At 41.0% G+C, this 21,534-nt stretch overlaps 1 protein-coding gene across 3 annotated transcripts in view; it reads left to right on the top strand.

Moving 5' to 3' along the window:
- The window catches only part of ptpro (protein tyrosine phosphatase receptor type O), a 258,318-nt gene that overhangs the window by 110,272 nt on the left and 126,512 nt on the right, over window positions 1-21,534 (top strand). For all 3 annotated transcript variants that reach the window (XM_060902876.1, XM_060902875.1, XM_060902874.1), the window contains exons 8-9: window positions 3,321-3,441; window positions 5,248-5,441. In XM_060902876.1, coding sequence (XP_060758859.1) covers window positions 3,321-3,441; window positions 5,248-5,441 — 315 coding nt within the window. The remainder of the gene's footprint in view (window positions 1-3,320; window positions 3,442-5,247; window positions 5,442-21,534) is intronic.

Genomic DNA, 21,534 nt, shown 5'->3' with positions numbered 1-21,534 from the left:
CACTTCCATGGCAGGGAAAAACACTACGTTTTGCTGCCTATGTAGTCCCCTATTTATACAAATAGGAGTCATTCAGGATTCAGCCATGTTTTTGCTCGGTGTTTTTGCTCGACCCAAGTTCTACAGTAGGCTAGGCAAGGCCGTCTGCTTTTAATGGAAGTAGCCTAGCCTAGGACGTTATTTTCACGTTATTACATGAAAATATCATGAAATAACGTGATAATTTCGTATCATGAAATTACGTGATGTTATGTTATTACATGATAAATATATTGTAAAAACGTGATAACTTTGTTAACAATATCTTTTCGCGTAATTACTTGATTCTAAGCCAATTTTTTTGACTGTGGCAGCAATACGCTTCCGCAGATCATAACTCGAACTCTCACGATATTTTTTTTATTCGTTTAAAGATTTAAAACACTTTTATTTTATTATGATGTGTGGTATAAAGGATTCTGTGCCAAAATACTATTTTGTAAGATGTTTACTTGTGTTAATTTTTTCGAACAAAATAAAAAAAAAAATTAAGAAAAAAAACCTTTTTCCTACCTACCGACCTTATTTTAGTATTTCATGTTACCGGAAACACACTTTTTTTTTTTTGGCCTTATTTATTACTTGTTACTGTCGTTTTAAAGTAATTAGTTACATTACAATATTACTGTATTTAAAATGTAAGGCATTACACTACTGTTGCATTACTTTTAAGTTACTCTCAGCAAAATAACTGGAAGTACAGTATGGATTTGGCAATCTAACTGTAGCTCAAGACGCTCAATGAGCTCATCACACATCCAGTGGAAGGTGCTGTGGTATCTGACTGAGCTCGGCTTGTGGTTAAAAACAGTAGAATATAATAGCCACAGTGACGGCTCATGGCACAATACAAGGAACGATCATCGCAAGAACAGACAAAAGGTCAAAGTCTGGCAAATTGTGATGGAAATACTGTAACTTTAGGCCGATTCATATTAACATTAATTGAACTGTATTGTATTGTAATGTCTAAAGATATGACAGGATACAGAATTAGCATTTCTATGCCTTTATTGTTTTCAAGTTTACAGCATTAAGCATAGTTTATGCTTCATTAAAAAATAAAAAAGATTAGCCCTAAGGGATATGACTCCATTTCAGAAATTTAACAATAATGAACATATTATGGCAAATCGTAGCCTACAATAAAACTGGCCTGGAAAACCCACAAGCCTTTTAAATCACGGCTAGACAATGACTATTAGCTATATGAGGCTACCCAGTCACATTTCGAAAAACGAATTAGAAATAACAAAATCAAAGTGCTTTTTTTTTAAAGATATTTTTGGGGCTTTTTTCACCTTTATTATTGGATAGGACAGTGTAGAGACAGGAAACGAGCGGGAAAGAGAGACGGGGAGGGATCAGGAAATGACCTCGGGCCGGAATCGAACCCGGGTCCCCGGATTTATGGTATGGCGCCTTATCCACCTGAGCCATGACACCCCCAAAATCAAAGTGCTTTTAATGATATTGAAGTGCTTCGGCCTATTAGCCCTCGAAGGAAAGGCAGCTCAATCACTTTAGTCTGACTTCCGACCAGAAAACTCAGTTATACAGGACAAAAATGTAAACAAACTGTCAGCATATCTTCAACAACATACTCCGCCACAAGTCTCCTAACCTCCTGAGGCTGAAGGAGCATCTCAGAGCGGCAGAACGTTAATTTTGGCTGCTTTGTGATTTTATCGCCACTCTCATCCTCCGCTTGCTTCCTTGCTACCGTAACTTCATGCTACTACGGCACCTCTGTAAATGTTTAGTTAAATTACTGGTGCTATTTCGGGAAGTGGACGGTTCTTTAGGTTTAGCACACAAAGTGCATTTGACTACGATGTTCTTCACATCCTTATTTTTCACAAACTTAAAGTAATGGGCGTGTGCCCATCTGGAGAATGTGCTTTCCGACGTTAGATCAGCTGCAGGTTCACTCATCTCTCTCTCTCCTGTCTGACTAGCCTAAAGGAAAAGGAAGTGAAACATTTTGCGCGGACGTTTCACCTCTGCTGATCTCGCGTGATTTTGGCGAATTTGTTTGAAGGAAAAAAACCCACCACTTCATTCCAGGTTAAAAATGCATTGTAACGCGCGTTACTGACATTTGTACCGAGTAAAATATTACCAATTTTTTTCTGTAATGCCTTACATTACCGCGTTACTGCAAAAAGCAATGCATTACAGTAATTCGTTACTTTTGTAACGCGTTACTCCCAACACTGAAAACGACCTGGTGGTTTTCTGCAAATTTCTTCAACGTTATCGCGTAATTATTAAAATGGTTAACAGATGTATCGTAGGAGGGTGTAGCAACACCAATCTTGATGGGATTAGTACTCATCGTTTCCCAAAAGACCGGACAATGAGAGAGAAATGGGAGCGCTTGGTCTACACAGGCTGTGCACTGAAACCGTGCAAAGCTCGCGCAGCCTGCTGGCGCTTCCGCAGGTGACGTCACGAATCTGGCTCCAGACTCCCTTGGGATTTTTCCAGACGCGTTTTGTTATTTTTTTTTTTTCTGCTGTAGACAGATGGCCTTGTGCAAAATTACCCTTCTGGATGAGTGTGTAAAGGGACATACTTTCATATAAAAAAAAACGAGTTTAGTCTAGGATATATGTGTACGCCCCTTTAGTCTAAACTAGCCAGGTTGGCGGCGTTTCCACCCTGCTAACAAGCGAGTTTAATAACGGGAAATTACAGAGTCGTACAAAGCAGGCTATTTTCCCATGAAAGCCAAAAACCTTTTATTGCAATCTGATGGGAGTGAAAACAATAACAGTGCCAGGTTTTTCCTAATTACACCCACTGTGATTAATTACACTCCTTTGTGGGGAGCAGGACATGGACATGGGTACACTTTTAAAGTGACAGTGTCTCGCACATCAGGAAGTATTTATATTTCATGGTTATTTGTATATCACGCGTTCTTACTGCACTCCAAGCGCCCGGTGGGTTAAAACCTCGAGTCACGCTTCCATGCTGCTGTGATGTCCAATCAAATCAGCTCTCATTCCATTCAAGTGTGCAGTGCAGCAAATAATTTCATAATGATGCGATTAGACTTCAGCTACAGATTCCACGTTGACATTTTAGACGGAGAAATAACCATCGGTCACGTTGCCATCGACATTGTACTTGTAGTGGAGATGAGATTTGGATTCAAACAGATGCAAACTTTTTTTTTTTGCCTGCATGAAAATAAATCCCTTTAGTAGCCCATGTCCACTCAGTATTCCCTGATAAATCTGAATCCTCACAACTGATTTTGTTATCAATTACAGGAAAACACCACCAGTGACATCATCACTAACCTGACTCCTGGTGCTCAGTACAGAGTGGTGGTTTATTACACCAACGGACCCCTGATCAGCCCCCCCTCCGAACCAGTCATTGTTGATATCGGTACACACCATCTTAATGTTTTTTCTTTGAATATTTAACAATGATCCGTCTCCGGCTCAGCCAAAATCGGTGAATAATAACAGATGTCAAGTCGAGGTCGATATTTACTGAGCCTGAGGCGGATCATTGTCTATTATTCTATCCACATTCACTGGATATGAGCAGTCGTGCGCTCTGATTGGCTACTCTGCTACTACGGTATCAGCTCATATACCGTGAGTAGAGAAAAACAAAATGGCGGAGCGTGTTGCTGAACCAACCGAGGACGAAGTAAAAACTACTCGAAAACAAAACCCTGAAAAAAAAGGCAACAAAATATGGAATGAAAGTATTTAATGGTAAGACTGTATCTCGTTTTTTAAGAATTTTAATTATTACAGCATTTTTTTCACAAATTGCTCCCGTCATTTCGCCGGTGTGTTTACATTCTAAGTGGAAATTATTTTGTCGGATGTTTTGTATATAGTTTTTTATTTATCGAATTTGCCAAAAAATAAAAACAAAAATGCTCTGTTACTCAAATTCCAGTAAATACGGAAGCCGAGAGAGTCCCTTCATATAATCTTTTTTTATTCACCTTGTTATCCCGAGATAACGACACAACTAATTCAAGATCTTGAGAAAACAAAACCGTTATTCCGAGATCTCGAGAAAACAAAACAATTATTTCATGATCTCGAGTAAACAGCTGAGAAATGGTTCATTCAGGTGCACCAAGAGACTTGTGATATGCGACTTTGGGGCTATTTCTCATTCTGTATAGACGCAACTTTGGTCATTAGAATGTCTGGAATAATTGATCACCTAATAAGGCAGTATTTTGATCAGGGGTTGACACAGGGAGAATACTGCCTTATTAGGTGATCAATTATTCCAGACATTCTAATGACCAAAGTTGCGTCTATACAGAATGAGAAATAGCCCCAAAGTCGCATATCACAAGTCTCTTGGCGCACCTGAATGAACCATTTCTCAGCTGTTTACTCGAGATCATGAAATAATTTTGTTTTCTCGAGATCTCGAAATAACGGTTTTGTTTTCTCGAGATCTCGAATTAGTTGTGTTGTTTTCTCAAGATCCTGAATTAATTATGTTGTTATCTCGGGATAACAAGGGGAATAAAAAAAGGATTATATGAAGGGCCTCTCGCAGCTTCCGTAAGTAAATGTGGATAGAATAAACAGTTATTCCACTCAATCTCGTCGTACATAGCTTATAGCCGACTCGGTGCTACGCGCCTCGTCGGCTATCAGCTCATGTCCGGCTCGATCTCATGGAATAACTGTTAAATATAAATACACAGATGATTATTTTAAAAAATTGTATTAAAAATTAATTTATTTCAAACTTCAAAAGCAGCATGCAAATGTAATAACGGTGCGGCACAGACTTGCGTCACTTATCTATGCCAACTCACATAAAATACTTTGTTTTGAAATGGATAAAATAAATCACAACTCCACCGTACCTTTGAATAGTTTTAGACCAAACTTCGTAGCATCTTTAGTGCTTTTAGGAACGGCGTTTTCTTTCATCATTTGTAAATCTTCCTCACTTACAGTGATGAAGCGATCGGCCACCATTTTGACGAGTCGCTCGAAGTGATTATCGAGAAATAATCTGAATTTCTTGACTAATCAGTGCACGCCATTTCCTATAATCAGCTGTGTATTTATACTTATAGTTAATTATTTGCTTAATTAAAAGTCAGGTTTATGAGCATGTATTTGCTGCATGGTGTCTTCTGGTAAAAACACTAAATGTCCTTTTGATGTTTTTGACTGTGATTGTGTAACCTAATGACAGAGCCAACAGGAGTGCGGGACCTGGTGGTGTACCCCCTGAGTCCCACGGCAGTCATTCTGAGCTGGCAGAGGCCGTACAGCGTGGCCTTCCGCAAATACGTCCTGCAGACCTTTTACTTCAACTCGGCCACGCAGACCGCCCAGTGGACCACGTACTACGAGATTGCTGCCACCGCCTCCGTCATCGCCTCTGTGGTAAAGACAATGCATTAATCCAGTCAGTCTGCAGAGCTGTGCTTTCACTTGTTTCAAAGAACTATTGGACGAGACAGCATATTGTTTTGAGAGGAAATCAGGATCCAGATCAGGGGTTCCCAAACCAGGGGTCACTTGATTTATCAATGGGGTTGTGAGAGAAGCTCACAATCTCCGCTTTAGTTTCATTGGTTTATTTTGCAGATATGGAAGATTGATTTTGCACGCTAAAAATTTGAAATGATACTGAGAGTCGTATTTAGATGAATAGGGTACACCCCTGCATTGTGTCTCATATCACAAACTGACGCACAACTCGAGGCCATTATTGATTGCCAAGACGAAACTGTTTTCCTGTTACTGCTATTGCTTGAATTTTATAAACCTCTCATATCGCCTTCAAACCTACTGAAAGACCTGTTTGGTGTACCAGTGTTGAGGATTTTCTAGATTAGGACAACCCCAATTCCAAAAAAGTTGGGACACCGTGTAAAACATAAATAAAAACAGAATGTGATAATTTGCATATCATAGAAACCCTATAGTTCATTGAAAATAGTACAAAGACAAGATATCAAACGTTTTGAAAAATATATGAGTGATTCCACGCGTATGGGTACTGAAATGGGGACATGAACTTATTCACCTAAAACCATTTCTTTTTTTACCATCAGGTCACAAAACATGTAATCTTTAATGAATGATATGTTAAAAGATAACTTTAATTTTCTGAGATGTCATAAAAACATATTTATATGCCAAAGTCAAGCCTATGAGTTCCGAAATGATGTCTGTTACATTACTTCTGTTACGATTGTCCATCTCGCGTCTGTTACAAATTAATTACAATCTAGCTATATACCATGTTAATCTTATTGAAAGAATGTGTATGTTTATTCTACTACACATGTTTATTAATTATATTTGCTAAAACATCACCTTCCTATGTTTCAAAAAGTAATTCTACATTGTTAAAATTGAGAATCTATATGTCCACAACACTTCTGTTACGTTCTGACTTTGGCATATAAATGTTTTTATTACATCTCAGAAAATTAAAGTTATCTTTTAACATATCATTCATTAAAGATTACATGTTTTGTGACCTGATGGTAAAAAAAGAAATGGTTTTAGGTGAATTTTTAAAAATAAGTTCATGTCCCCATTTCAGTACCCATAAGCGTGGAATCACTCATATGCTCTTTTTTTGTTTTGTTTTTTAAATTTGATGTCAGCAACACATTTCTTAAAAGTTGGGACAGGGGCGTGTTTACCACTGTTGCCCCTTTTCCACCAAAGCAGTTCCAGGGCTGGTTCGGGGCCAGTGCTTAGTTTGGAACTGGGTTTTCTGTTTCCACTGACAAAGAACTGGCTCTGGGGCCAGAAAAACCAGTTCCAGGCTAGCATCAACTCTCTGCTGGGCCAGAGGAAAGAACCGCTTACGTCAGCAGGGGGGCGGAGTTGTTAAGACCAACAACAATAACAAGACCGCAAAAGATCACCATTTTTAAGCGACGAGAAGCAGCAGCTGTACAAACGCGAAGTCATCCGTTGTTGTTGTTGTTGTTGCTGCTGCTTCTTCTTCCATGTTGTTTTTGCTTCGATATTCGCGCCAAGGTTTATGCAAACATAGCGACGTAATGACGTATACAACAACATAACTGATGTATACAGCGACGTAATGACGTGGCTTCCATTAGCACCGCGAGCTATGGAAAAGCAAACTGGTTCTCAGCTGGCTCGCAAGTTGAACGAGTTGTGAACCAGCACCAGCACTGGCCCCGAACCAGCCCTGGAACTGATTTGGTGGAAAAGGGGTATGAGTTGCATCACCTCTACTTTTAATGACACTCTATAAATGTTTGGGAACTGAGGAGACCAATTGCTGTAGTTTTGAAAGAGAAACGTTGTTCCATTCTTGCCTGATATACAATTTCAGTTGCTCAACAGTTCGGGGTCTCCTTTGTCATATTTTGCGCTTCATAATGCGCCAGATGTTTTAAATAGGAGACAGGTCTGGACTGCAGCAGGCCAGTTTAGCACCCAGACTCTTTTACTACAGAGCCATGCAGTTTTAATATATACAGAAAGCAGTTTGGCATTGTCTTGCTGAAAGAAGGAAGGCCTTCCCTGAAAAAGATTTTGCCTGGATGGCAGCATGTTGCTCTGAAATGTGTAGATATCATTCAGTATTAATGACGCCTTCCCAGATGTACAAGCTACCCATGGCGTGTGCACTAACGCACCCTCATACCATCACAGATGCTGCTTTTGAACTGTGCACTGATAACAAGCCGGATGGTCCGTCTCCTCTTTAGCCTGGAGGACGTGGTGTCCATGATTTCGAAAAATAATTTCTAAGTTTGATTCGTCAGACCTTGGGACAATTTTCCACTTCACCTCAGTCCATCGTAAAAGAGCTCGGGCCCACTGCTTTTAATGCAGTGTCTCCTGAGGGCCTGAAGATCACAGGCATCCAATGTCAGTTTTCAGCCTTGTCTCTTGCATACAGAGATTTCCCCAGATTCTCTGAATCTTTTCATGATATTAGAGGGTTCTCCACTTTTCAAAAATAAAAGGTGGTGGCGGGGGTTTGGGGGCCACTTAGGGGCGGAGCCCCGGTGGGCTTTTTTGACAGTGAAACTGGCCAATAAATGGATATAAAATGCTAAATTAACACATTCTTACTGTACATATCATCTTTATTGTCAATGTGAGCCTCATTTGATATTTCAGTTGAGACTGATGCGCCTGTTACACATCCCTGAACTAATTATAGTTTTTCTGTGTGTGAAAAATAAATGAACTTCCATGTATAAACAAAATACCCAATTACAATAAATGCATGCTTTTTTTTTTTTTACAATACACATTATGTTAATTGGGTGAAACCACTCCAATCCATGCACGAGCTGGTGCACGTGCCCGAGACTGGCACTACAAAGCCACCCTGGCCTCCGTAGTTCAGGTCCTTTGACCCAGGAACCCAGAAGTCCTGCAGTAAACAAACAGAGAAGCAATGGGAAAATGCAGCTCTCGCCTACACGATCACAGATACGTAAAATAAAAGACCTGAACTTAACTAACGTGTGTGTGTGTGGTTACTGTAACCGTGTATGGTCAGAAAAGACGATAGATAAGCATAACCATTGCACAGTAACGCTACAAACACCCGCAGAGTTATTTAGCTGCTGGCTAGCTGCAGCTTGTAGCTTCCAGCGTTACTATGTGTCAGTATAGTGTAATGTGGTGCGGTGTAGTGTAACGCAGGGATGGACTTCAATCTGCAGAACTCTGGGTCACAATCTGTACGCAGCCGGCCGGATGGTTTTCTATTGCAATCGCGTGGCCACTTCAGGTAGCCTCGTATGCATTCGTTTAATGGTCTTCTGCGTGTTAAATAGTTACAAAATTATAATCAAGCGAATACTTTACGATTTATTTGGTGTATGCTGACGAAGTTACGTTTTTGGGGTTTTTTTTGACCAAGGGAAGGGTGGCAGGCCAGAATTATAACGTGGCAGTGCGCCACCTTAAAAGCACCCGTGGAGAACACTGTATTATGTACCATGGATGATGTGATCCCCAAATTATTTTCAATTTCACACTGAGGAACGTTATTCTTAAATCGTTGCACTGTTTGCCCACGCAGTCTTTCACAGATCACTGAACCCATCCCCATCTTTACTTCTGAGAGGTTCCGCTTCTCTGGGATGCTCTTTGTACAGTATATCCAGTCATGTAACTGACCTGTAGCCAATTAACCAAATTCGTTTTTTTTTTTTTTTAGCATTACACAACTTTTTCAGTCTTTTGTTGGCCTGTTCCAACTTTTCTGAAACGGGTTGCTGACATCAAATTCAAATGAGCGTACAGTATATTTCAATAAAAGTTCTCAGTTTCCACATGTTGTCTTTGTACTATTTTCAGTGAAATACCGTATAGAGTTTCAATGATTTGCAAATCTGCACATTCTGTTTTTATTGACAGTTTACACAGCGTCCCAACTTTTTTGGAATCGGGGTTGTAAATTCTTTTGAATGTACACTACTGTTCAAAAGTTTGGGGTCACTTTGAAATGTCCTTACTTTTGAAAGAAAAGCACTGTTCTTTTCAATGAAGATCACTTTAAACTAATCAGAAATCCACTCTATACATTGCTAATGTGGTAAATGACTATTCTAGCTGCAAATGTCTGGTTTTTGGTGCAATATCTCCATAGGTGTATAGAGGCCCATTTCCAGCAACTATCACTCCAGTGTTCTAATGGTACAATGTGTTTGCTCATTGCCTCAGAAGGCTAATGGATGATTAGAAAACCCTTGTACAATCATGTTAGCACAGCTGAAAACAGTTGAGCTCTTTAGAGAAGCTATAAAACTGACCTTCCTTTGAGCAGATTGAGTTTCTGGAGCATCACATTTGTGGGGTCGATTAAATGCTCAAAATGGCCAGAAAAATGTCTTGACTATATTTTCTATTCATTTTACAACTTATGGTGGTAAATAAAAGCGTGACTTTTCATGGAAAACACAAAATTGTCTGGGTGACCCCAAACTTTTGAACGGTAGTGTAAGGTCAGAGTTTTCTAATTGACACGCAGCTCGTGACGACAATCATGACGACGGCAGAATGTTTTAATAGAGACAGAGCTCGTCAGTGTGTTTAACGTCACTGTGCATGAAATCGCTAAATATTTTACAGTTCGATTTGGAAACTTGATGGACAGGGATGATGTGTGATCGAGTGAATGGCAAAATCAGGAGCCAAGTGTAAACCAGGCTTCTCTGCTTCAAGTGTGTGTTTCTTATAACAATACAACATTTCACACTCGACTGGTAAGGCAGTGTGAGGACTACAGCATTCCTTTGGTTTTTAGTCGCTTGAGTAAAATATTCAGTAATCCCGTATTACAAATCTGTAATTTAAAAAATGTAAGACGACCAAGGCTTGGGGTCTCAGAAAATTCATGATGTCAATTTTTTTGGCTCAAGTTATTTTCCCAAAACGTTTAGGCTCCCCGATCGAGATGAAACGAAAGCAGATATTATCCGGCCCTTTCTATAACCACGGGTACTTTTCAAGTGTTGACTCTGTTCGTCATCGTCAACTCCGTTATCGTTAAACTGGGCAACCCAACAACAGAATTCATGACAACAGAGTTGACATTTTCCACCATTTTGTGTCTTAACTCCGCACGCTCACCTCAAACTAGCGACCACACGGCATGTATTAAAAACAGAATGTTATGGGTTTTAATCATATTATTTTTGATTCCAAAAAAGTTGGGACAAAGTACAAATTGTAAATAAAAACGGAATGCAATAATTTACAAAATCTCAAAAACTGATATTGTATTCACAATAGAACATAGACAACATATCAAATGTCGAAAGTGAGACATTTTGAAATTTCATGCCAAATATTGGCTCATTTGAAATTTCATGACAGCAACACATCTCAAAAAAGTTGGGACAGGGGCAATAAGAGGCTGGAAAAGTTAAAGGTACAAAAAAGGAACAGCTGGAGGACCAAATTGCAACTCATTAGGTTAATTGGCAATAGGTCATTAACATGACTGGGTATAAAAAGAGCATCTTGGAGTGGCAGCGGCTCTCAGAAGTAAAGATGGGAAGAGGATCACCAATCCCCCTAATTCTGCGCCGACAAATAGTGGAGCAATATCAGAAAGGAGTTCGACAGTGTAAAATTGCAAAGAGTTTGAACATATCATCATCTACAGTGCATAATATCATCAAAAGATTCAGAGAATCTGGAAGAATCTCTGTGCGTAAGGGTCAAGGCCGGAAAACCATACTGGGTGCCCGTGATCTTCGGGCCCTTAGACGGCACTGCGTCACATACAGGCATGCTTCTGTATTGGAAATCACAAAGTGGGCTCAGGAATATTTCCAGAGAACATTATCTGTGAACACAATTCACCGTGCCATCCGCCGGTGCCAGCTAAAACTCTATAGTTCAAAGAAGAAGCCATATATAAACATGATCCAGAAGCGCAGACGTCTTCTCTGGGCCAAGGCTCATTTAAAATGGACTGTGGCAAAGTGGAAAACTGTTCTGTGGTCAGACGAATCAAAATTTGAAGTTCTTTATGGAAATCAGGGACGCCGTGTCATTCGGACTAAAGAGGAGAAGGACGACCCAAGTTGTTATCAGCGCTCAGTTCAGAAGCCTGCATCTCTGATGGTATGGGGTTGCATTAGTGCGTGTGGCATGGGCAGCTTACACATCTGGAAAGACACCATCAATGCTGAAAGGTATATCCAGGTTCTAGAGCAACATATGCTCCCATCCAGACGACGTCTCTTTCAGGGAAGACCTTGCATTTTCCAACATGACAATGCCAAACCACATACTGCATCGATTACAGCATCATGGCTGCGTAGAAGAAGGGTCCGGGTACTGAACTGGCCAGCCTGCAGTCCAGATCTTTCACCCACAGAAAACATTTGGCGCATCATAAAACGGAAGATACGACAAAAAAGACCTAAGACAGTTGAGCAACTAGAATCCTACATTAGACAAGAATGGGTTAACATTCCTATCCCTAAACTTGAGCAACTTGTCTCCTCAGTCCCCAGACGTTTACAGACTGTTGTAAAGAGAAAAGGGGATGTCGACTCACAGTGGTAAACATGGCCTTGTCCCAACTTTTTTGAGATGTGTTGTTGTCATGAAATTTAAAATCACCTAATTTTTCTCTTTAAATGATACATTTTCTCAGTTTAAACATTTGATATGTCATCTATGTTCTATTCTGAACAAAATATGGAATTTTGAAACTTCCACATCATTGCATTCCGTTTTTATTTACAATTTGAACTTTGTCCCAACTTTTTTGGAATCGGGGTTGTAAAAAAATGAACGAGAGATTGACTCCAATGTCACAATAACAGAGTTGATGGATAATTAATCCGCTGTTGGTGTAAAATCCTCAACATTTTGTTCAAATTAGTGAGAGAAGAAACGTAACACACCTCACTGCCTTTCTGAAGTTTCCCGCCAGGGGAAGTGACATCACTCGGTGCAGGTGTCATGCGTATTATTAAAAGTCTTTGCGGATTTTATGCGGTTTTATAACAGTTAACAGAGTTGACAAGAACATTAGGACAGATATAAAAAAATATATTTTTTTTATGACTGAAATTTCACATAGTACCGAAAATAGACTTTTTTGATGCAATTGATTTTTATAACAGTTAATAGAATAAGCTCCAAAAAACAGATAGTTAGACTGAATCACTTCCTGTTTATTTGAGTTGAATGGATGAATCAGGAGTCGAAGACGGCCAGTAATGTGGGGGGAGGGGTGGGAATCGTTTAGTTCATATCTTATGGATAAATTGGGTCTAAAATGTACATCAAGCATTGCTATTGGTGAAAGCTTGTCATAATTTGTATTCTTGTTCAAAACTGACTCGATAAAGATTTATTTTGTGGAAAATAAAAGATTTATCTCAGAGACGCCAAATAGATAGATAGATAGATAGATAGATAGATAGATAGATAGATAGATAGATAGATAGATAGATTCTTTATTGTCGTTGCACATTACTATACAACGAAACACTGTTTGAGGGCTCAGATCACAGCAGCATATCAATAAATAAAAATAAAATAATATAAAATAAATAAATATATGTTATTTACCAGCTGGGAGGTCTGTATCGTGAAATACCGTGACCGAGGTCTTGAAAGTACTGTGGGGGGAGGGGTTTTATTCAAGGTCGAGGTCACCATACGGACCGACCTTAAGCTGGTAAATAATATATTTTTTCTTTACCAAATTCTAACAGAAAATGAGAGCGCCCGAAAGGGAAAACCGAGCCGAGCCGCCATTTCGAATCCTCATTCACGGCTGTAATGCAAATGGCTTCCTCCTCGGTATACAAGTGCACTTCCATGGCTGGAAAAAACGACATTTTGCCGCCTATGTAGTCCCCTATTTATACAAAATTGAGTCATTCAGGATTCAGCCATGTTTTTGCTCGGCGTTAGCAACAGTTAGAGGTTTTTAGCTTTCTCCTGAAATGTTTTCTTTTATTTCTTCTTCCTCAGGGTAGTAAAACTCGCTTTCGCTGTGAACACTGTCGTTATCGCTATCCATGCTGTAAAATTAATGCTATTCTCCTGAGAAATGCTGGCAAAAATTTATAAGATTTTTAATAAAAATATTATAAATAAGTCTTATAAAAACGATAAATGTTGACAAAAATGCTATGTTTGTTGTTGTTGTGAACGAGCGAGTCGCCAGAGGTCCGTAACCGGGGTCCGTACCATAGGATACAGACCCGCTCGCCAGCCAATCAGAGCGCAGGATTTGATGGAACCCGCACTGCGAAAAAAATAAATATATATATGTATGTACAGTGCTGAGCGTAAATGAGTGCACCCCCTTTGAAAAGTAACATTTTAAACAATATCTCAGTGAACACAAACAATTTCCAAAATGTTGAAAAGAAAGTTTAATATAACATCTGTTTAACTTATAATGTGAAAGTAAGCTTAATAATATAACTTAGATTACACATTTTTTAGTTTTACTCAAATTAGGGTGGTGCAAAAATGAGTACACCCCACAACAAAAACTACTACATCTAGTACTTTGTATGGCCTCCATGATTTTTAATGACAGCACCAAGTCTTCTAGGCATGGAATGAACAAGTTGGCGACATTTTGCAACATCAATCTTTTTCCATTCTTCAACAACGACCTCTTTTAGTGACTGGATGCTGGATGGAGAGTGATGCTCAGCTTGTCTCTTCAGAATTCCCCAAAGAGAATAATTTCTTTCCACCACAAAAGATGATCAGCAAAGCTTAACTTATCAGTCAGAATACTGTAGCAAAAGTGGTACAAAAATTTAAGAAAGATGGAACTGCAACCATCTCACAGAGACGTCCAGGTCGTCCACGGAAGTTAACACCTCGACAGGAGCGTCTTCTGATGAAAAGGGTTGAAGAAAATCGGCATGCAAGTTCACTGCAGTTATCTAAAGAAGTAGAAAGCCAAACTGGGGTGACTATTTCCCGCGACACAATACAGCGTACACTGCAGAGGAATGGCATGCATGGATGCCGTCCACGAAAGAAGCCTCTCCTAAAGCCCAGGCACAAAAAAGCCCGCCTAGAGTTTGCCAGGGCCCATGCTGACAAAGACGAAGACTACTGGGACTCTATACTCTGGAGTGATGAGACCAAGATAAATGTTTTTGGAACTGATGGCTTCAAAACTGTATGGCGTCGCAAAGGTGAGGAATGCAAAGAAAAATGCCTGGTGCCTACAGTGAAACATGGTGGTGGCAGTGTCCTTATGTGGGGCTGCATGAGTGCTGCTGGTGTCGGGGAGCTGCATTTCATTGATGGCATCATGAATTCACAGATGTATTGCTCTATACTGAAAGAGAAGATGCTACCATCACTCCGTGCCCTTGGTCATCGTGCACTTTTCCAACATGACTAAACGCACATCTAAGGCCACTGTTGGATTTCTGAAGAAGAACAGGGTGAAAGTGATTCAGTGGCCAAGTATGTCTCCTGATCTGAACCCAATCGAACACCTATGGGGAATTCTGAAGAGACAAGTTGAGCATCACTCTCCATCCAGCATCCAGTCACTAAAAGAGGTCGTTGTTGAAGAATGGAAAAAGATTGATGTTGCAAAATGTCGCCAACTTGTTCATTCCATGCCTAGAAGACTTGGTGCTGTCATTAAAAATCATGGAGGCCATACAAAGTACTAGATGTAGTAGTTTTTGTTGTGGGGTGCACTCATTTTTGCACCACCCTAATTTGAGTAAAACTGAAAAATGTGTAATCTAAGTTATATTATTAACCTTACTTTCACGTTATAAGTTAAACAGATGTTATATTAAACTTTGTCTTGTCAACATTTTGGAAATTGTTTGTGTTCATTGAGATATTGTTTAAAATGTTAATTTTCAAAGGGGGTGCACTTCAGCACTGTATATACCCCGAATTCTAGAATGACCCGTATATGATATGTATCAGCGAAATGAAAATGTTACTGGAGAAACAAAGCACTTAATTTATTCATTCATGGTTCTATAATTCTTGTAAGATCGTTGGTAAGATGTACTCTCTCTCTCCCTCTTCTCAAGCCGTCTCTCGCACTAATATGCAAATATCCCAGTGTGCAATTTTCTGTCTATAATTATTATACTCGTGCTTAATTGCAGGTTGTGCATGCTGAATTGCTCTCTTGCACATTTGGTGGTTGGATAGCACGGAGATGTTTATTGGCCTCAAATGGGAATTAAAGAGTGCTGAAGCAGGAACACAGTAGTGCAGTTAAAACAGGGTCAGGACAGAGGGCAGAACTGATGAGCTAATTAAATCAGACGGCAGAACGCGCTACAGAGGATGAGTGTAAAGGCCAGCTACCACACCTGATCCTGAAGGGTCTAGACTGGAAGTACTGTTCGGACGGGATCAGGTTTCCAGTCACGTGTCTGTTAAATTATGGGATACGTTTGTAGTAATTCTGACCTGTTCACACAGGATAAGCTGGCATGAAAGCCAAACAAAACCCAAAACGTAAACTCCTTTATACTGACAGATGATGGCCGTACAAGACATGTTCGAGTGTTTGCTCGTTGGCACGTGTATGTTTAAAGTGACACAGGTCGATGTATTAAAAAGATGAATAGTACCCTGTGGAGCTAAAATAACCCCGAGGTACCTGAATCCCACGCTGTATTGCCTGCTGCCTCAGACCTGGGAAAGAGAATGAACTGGAAAAACACCGCATGCTAATGGTTACACTTGGCTGAAGTTCATTATCTCATTATCTCTAGCCGCTTTATCCTGTTCTACAGGGTCGCAGGCAAGCTGGAGCCTATCCCAGCTGACTACGGGCGAAAGGCGGGGTACACCCTGGACAAGTCGCCAGGTCATCACAGGGCTGACACATAGACACAGACAACCATTCACACTCACACTCACACCTACGCTCAATTTAGAGTCACCAGTTAACCTAACCTGCATGTCTTTGGACTGTGGGGGAAACCGGAGCACCCGGAGGAAACCCACGCGGACACGGGGAGAACATGCAAACTCCGCACAGAAAGGCCCTCGCCGGCCATGGGGCTCGAACCCAGGACCTTCTTGCTGTGAGGCAGCAGCGCTAACCACTACACCACCGTGCCGCCCTGGCTGAAGTTCATCCTCATTATAATATTATAATGAGCGAGGTCACAACAAATATGGGGAACCAGCGGCCTCCGACACCGAAGCGAGCGCTCGAGAGCCTTCAAGCTCACAGGTGCGTTTAGATTTGGAATTCTCAATTTTTATTTTTCGAAAAATATTTTTCTAAATATTTCAATTTGTGGGTGGCACGGTGGTGTAGTGGTTAGCGCTGTCGCCTCACAGCAAGAAGGTCCGGGTTCGGGCCCCGTGGCCGGCGAGGGCCTTTCTGTGTGGAGTTTGCATGTTCTCCCTGTGTCCGCGTGGGTTTCCTCCGGGTGCTCCGGTTTCCCCCACAGTCCAAAGACATGCAGGTTAGGTTAACTGGTGACTAAATTGAGCGTAGGTGTGAATGTGAGTGTGAATGGTTGTCTGTGTCTATGTGTCAGCCCTGTGATGACCTGGCGACTTGTCCAGGGTGTACCCTGCCTTTCGCCCGTAGTCAGCTGGGATAGGATCCAGCTTGCCTGCGACCCTGTAGAACAGGATAAAGCGGCTAGAGATAATGAGATGAGATGAGATTTAAATTTGTCTCGATTTCGGAGCCTTCGCTCGATCTGAGCGACCCATCATGTTTGCTTTGGCTCCGCGGTCACGACCTCCGACCCGCGCATGACTTTTCCGGACTGGCTGTCGAGTGAGCGGTTTGTAAACCGACTAACACGTGGTTAGGATGCCCTGCATTAGGAAATAAAATGTATTGAAACGATGCATACCAGCTCTGGGGATGGGTATCAGCTCAAACAGTTCAGAAATGATTCCTGAACCAGCACATCGACCTGTGTCACTTTAACCGAGTTCGAGCGTGTTTAAGAACGTAATAGGCGTGCCAGCCTCAGGTAGCGATTCCACAGTTGCGGAGTGATGTCACTGCGTACTGACTATGTAAGTGCCGTGTTACAGAACCTCAGCTTGCGATGTAATGCTGAGTGGTTTAGAGTGCTGCCCAGGAAAGGACTCAGGTTTTGCAGTGTCGGTTCTAATCCTGGCGTCGATATATTTCTGAGCGGGCTATCTCTCAATCAGACAAAGGCTGAGCTCAGACCTGCACACGTCTCTTGTTCATATTTGTACCTGTATACTGTGTACAGATTTTATTTTAAAAGAAAAACAGTGTCCCTGGGTGCTGACATCTTACTCTCTCCGAGATTCACATATCGCGCTCTGACTCTGAGTACGAATTGTGAAATCATGTGCACACGACATGACTTACCGAGGCTGAGATCTAGTGGATACATCGCTCTTGGGTGTATTGATCAATTTATGTGACATGCTTTTGTTTTGTTTGTTTTTTTAATTCACTGAGAAAATCTTTGTAGACGGCAAGAATCCCATTGCTATGGCGACAGGATTGTTTACTAGTACCCGTGTCAGTACTGCGTATGCGTGATCTCGCCGAGTGAGATTTAAACTTCATAAAAATGAAGTCTGTTGATTTGCGGATTTTGTTGCCAGTAAAAATCACACGGTTACAGAAAATTTCTGATTCGATTTTTAGAATGAAAAGCCTTTATTTGTCACATATACAGTGGTGCTTGAAAGTTTGTGAACACTTCAGAATTGTCTATATTTCTGCATAAATATGACCTAAAACATCATCAGATTTTCACACAAGTCCTAAAAGTAGATAAAGAGAACCCAGTTAAACAAATGAGACAAAAATATTATACTTGGTCATTTATTTATTGAGGAAAATGATCCAATATTACATATCTGTGAGTGACAAAAGTATGTGAACCTTTGCTTTCAGTATCTGGTGTGACCCCCTTGTGCAGCAATAACTGCAGCTAAACGTTTGCGGTAACTGTTGATCAGTCCTGCACACCGGCTTGGAGGAATTTTAGCCCATTCCTCCATACAGAACAGCTTCAACTCTGGGATGTTGGTGGGTTTCCTCACATGAACTGCTCGCTTCAGGTCCTTCCACAACATTTCCATTGGATTAAGGTCAGGACTTTGACTTGGCCATTCCAAAACATTAACTTTATTCTTCTTTAACCATTCTTTGGTAGAACGACTTGTGTGCTTAGGGTCGTTGTCTTGCTGCACCTTCTCTTGAGATTCAGTTCATGGACAGATGTCCTGACATTTTCCTTTAGAATTCGCTGGTATAATTCAGAATTCATTGTTCCATCAATGATGGCAAGCCATCCTGGCCCAGATGCAGCAAAACAGGCCCAAACCATGATACTACCACCACCATGTTTCACAGATGGGATAAGGTTCTTATGCTGGAATGCAGTGTTTTCCTTTCTCCAAACATAACACTTCTCATTTAAACCAAAAAGTTCTATTTTGGTCTCATCCATCCACAAAACATTTTTCCAATAGCCTTCTGGCTTGTCCACGTGATCTTTAGCAAACTGCAGACAAGCAGCAGTGTTCCTATTGGAGAGCAGTGGCTTTCTCCTTGTAACCCTGCCATGCACACCATTGTTGTTCAGTGTTCTCCTGATGGTGGACTCATGAACATTAACATTAGCCAATGTGAGAGAGGCCTTCAGTTGCTTAGAAGTTACCCTGGGGTCCTTTGTGACCTCGCCGACTATTACACACCTTGCTCTTGGAGTGATCTTTGTTGGTCGACCACTCCTGGGGAGGGTAACAATGGTCTTGAATTTCCTCCATTTGTACACAATCTGTCTGACTGTGGATTGGTGGAGTCCAAACTCTTTAGAGATGGTTATGTAACCTTTTCCAGCCTGAGGAGCATCAACAACGCTTTTTCTGAGCTCCTCAGAAATCTCCTTTGTTCGTGCCATGATACACTTCCACAAACATGTGTTGTGAAGATCAGACTTTGATAGATCCCTGTTCTTTAAATAAAACAGGGTGCCCACTCACACCTGATTGTCATCCCATTGATTGAAAACACCTGACTCTAATTTCACCTTCAAATTAACTGCTAATCCTAGAGGTTCACATACTTTTGCCACTCACAGATATATAATATTGGATCATTTTCCTCAATAAATAAATGACCAAGTCTAATATTTTTGTCTCATTTGTTTAACTGGGTTCTCTTTATCTAATTTTAGGACTTGTGTGAAAATCTGATGTTGTTTTAGGTCATATTTATGCAGAAATATAGAAAATTCCAAAGGGTTCACAAACTTTCAAGCACCGCTGTACTGTACATTATAGCACAGTGAAGTTCTTTCTCTGCTTTTAACCCACGTGAAGCAGTGAAAACATACCCACACAAATAAAGGCTTCTCATTCTAAAAATCGATTCAGAAATTTTCTGTAACCGTATGATTTTTACTGGCAACAAAATCCGTGAATCAACAGACTTCATTTTTATGAAGTTTAAATCTCACTCGGCGAGATAACGCATACGCAGTACTGACACGGGTACTAGTAAACAACGTTCGTTGTCATAGCGATGTGATTCTTGTTCTCCAAAAAGATGGCTTTTCTCGGTGAATAAAAACAAACAAAAGCACGTCACATAAAATGATCAATGATCCAACTTGGTTTATATCCAAACACTTGATACTCGGCATCTTTAGGGTTGGTTACAACAATTTAGAAGCGATATATGGACTAGATCTCAGCCTCGGTTAGTCATGTAGGGTGTCTGTGACGTCACGATCTGTACTCCGAGCGCGATGTTTGAACCTCAGAAAAAGGAAGATGTCAGCGCCCAGGGACATTTTTTGTTTTTCTTTTAAAATAAAATCTATATACGGCAGTGTCGTTTCCCCTAAATTTACTGGTGGGCGGGGCTGGATGAGGATGGTCACCTGCAGGACCCCTCCCTCTCCGCGGCTCCTATTACAGAATATTTGGACATGAACAAACAGTTAAAGGAGTTGTGTTTAAGTTTACACATTTATTTTAGAACAATAATTAAAACAATTTTCACAACAGAACCGCACTCTTGTTTTTTTTTTCCGGACTTTAAAATGTGTGTGTGTGTGTTTGTGTGTGTGTGTGTGAGGGGCTTTCAGGGGGGCATGGGGTCCCATTGGAGGGGGGATTATCCCCAAAATAATGGTAGGAGAAACACTGCACAGTATTCAGGTACCAATATGAACAAGTGAACGCTCGAACGTGTCTTGTATGGCTATTATCTCTCGGTATATAGAGTTTACTTTTCGGGTTTGGTTTGGATTTAATATTTTCATGTGATGAGCATGTGTACAGGGGCGGCACGGTGGTGTAGTGGTTAGCGCTGTCGCCTCACAGCAAGAAGGTCCGGGTTCGAGCCCCGTGGCCGGCGAGGGCCTTTCTGTGTGGAGTTTGCATGTTCTCCCCGTGTCCGCGTGGGTTTCCTCCGGGTGCTCCGGTTTCCCCCACAGTCCAAAGACATGCAGGTTAGGTTAACTGGTGGCTCTAAATTGAGCGTAGGTGTGAATGTGAGTGTGAATGGTTGTCTGTGTCTATGTGTCAGCCCTGTGATGACCTGGCGACTTGTCCAGGGTGTACCCCGCCTTTCGCCCGTAGTCAGCTGGGATAGGCTCCAGCTTGCCTGCGACCCTGTAGAACAGGATAAAGCAGCTACAGATAATGAGAGAGATGAGATGAGCATGTGTACATTGTGAAAACACTCTCTCGTCTGAGTGATTTATACGGAGATCGCTTATCCTGTGCGAATCGATCATGACAGAACATTACATTGTGTGTATGTGTGGAAATCTCGTCCTGTGTACGTTGGTTTATCCGTTAATGTGTTAACACGGGTTAACATCGGACTATGTGTTCGCTGGAGTTATTTTACACAGGTCCTTTTATAGTACAGTCCCTGACAAAAGTCTTGTCGCTTATCCATTTAGTCGAAACAACAGCTTATAACCTCATCTCATCTCATCTCATTATCTCTAGCCGCTTTATCCTGTTCTACAGGGTCGCAGGCAAGCTG

Source organism: Neoarius graeffei, chromosome 21 (genome assembly GCF_027579695.1).
Source record: "Neoarius graeffei isolate fNeoGra1 chromosome 21, fNeoGra1.pri, whole genome shotgun sequence".
Lineage (NCBI taxonomy): Eukaryota > Metazoa > Chordata > Actinopteri > Siluriformes > Ariidae > Neoarius > Neoarius graeffei.
The sequence above is the reverse complement of the archived record's forward strand: the minus strand, read 5'-3'. Positions and strand labels throughout refer to the sequence as shown.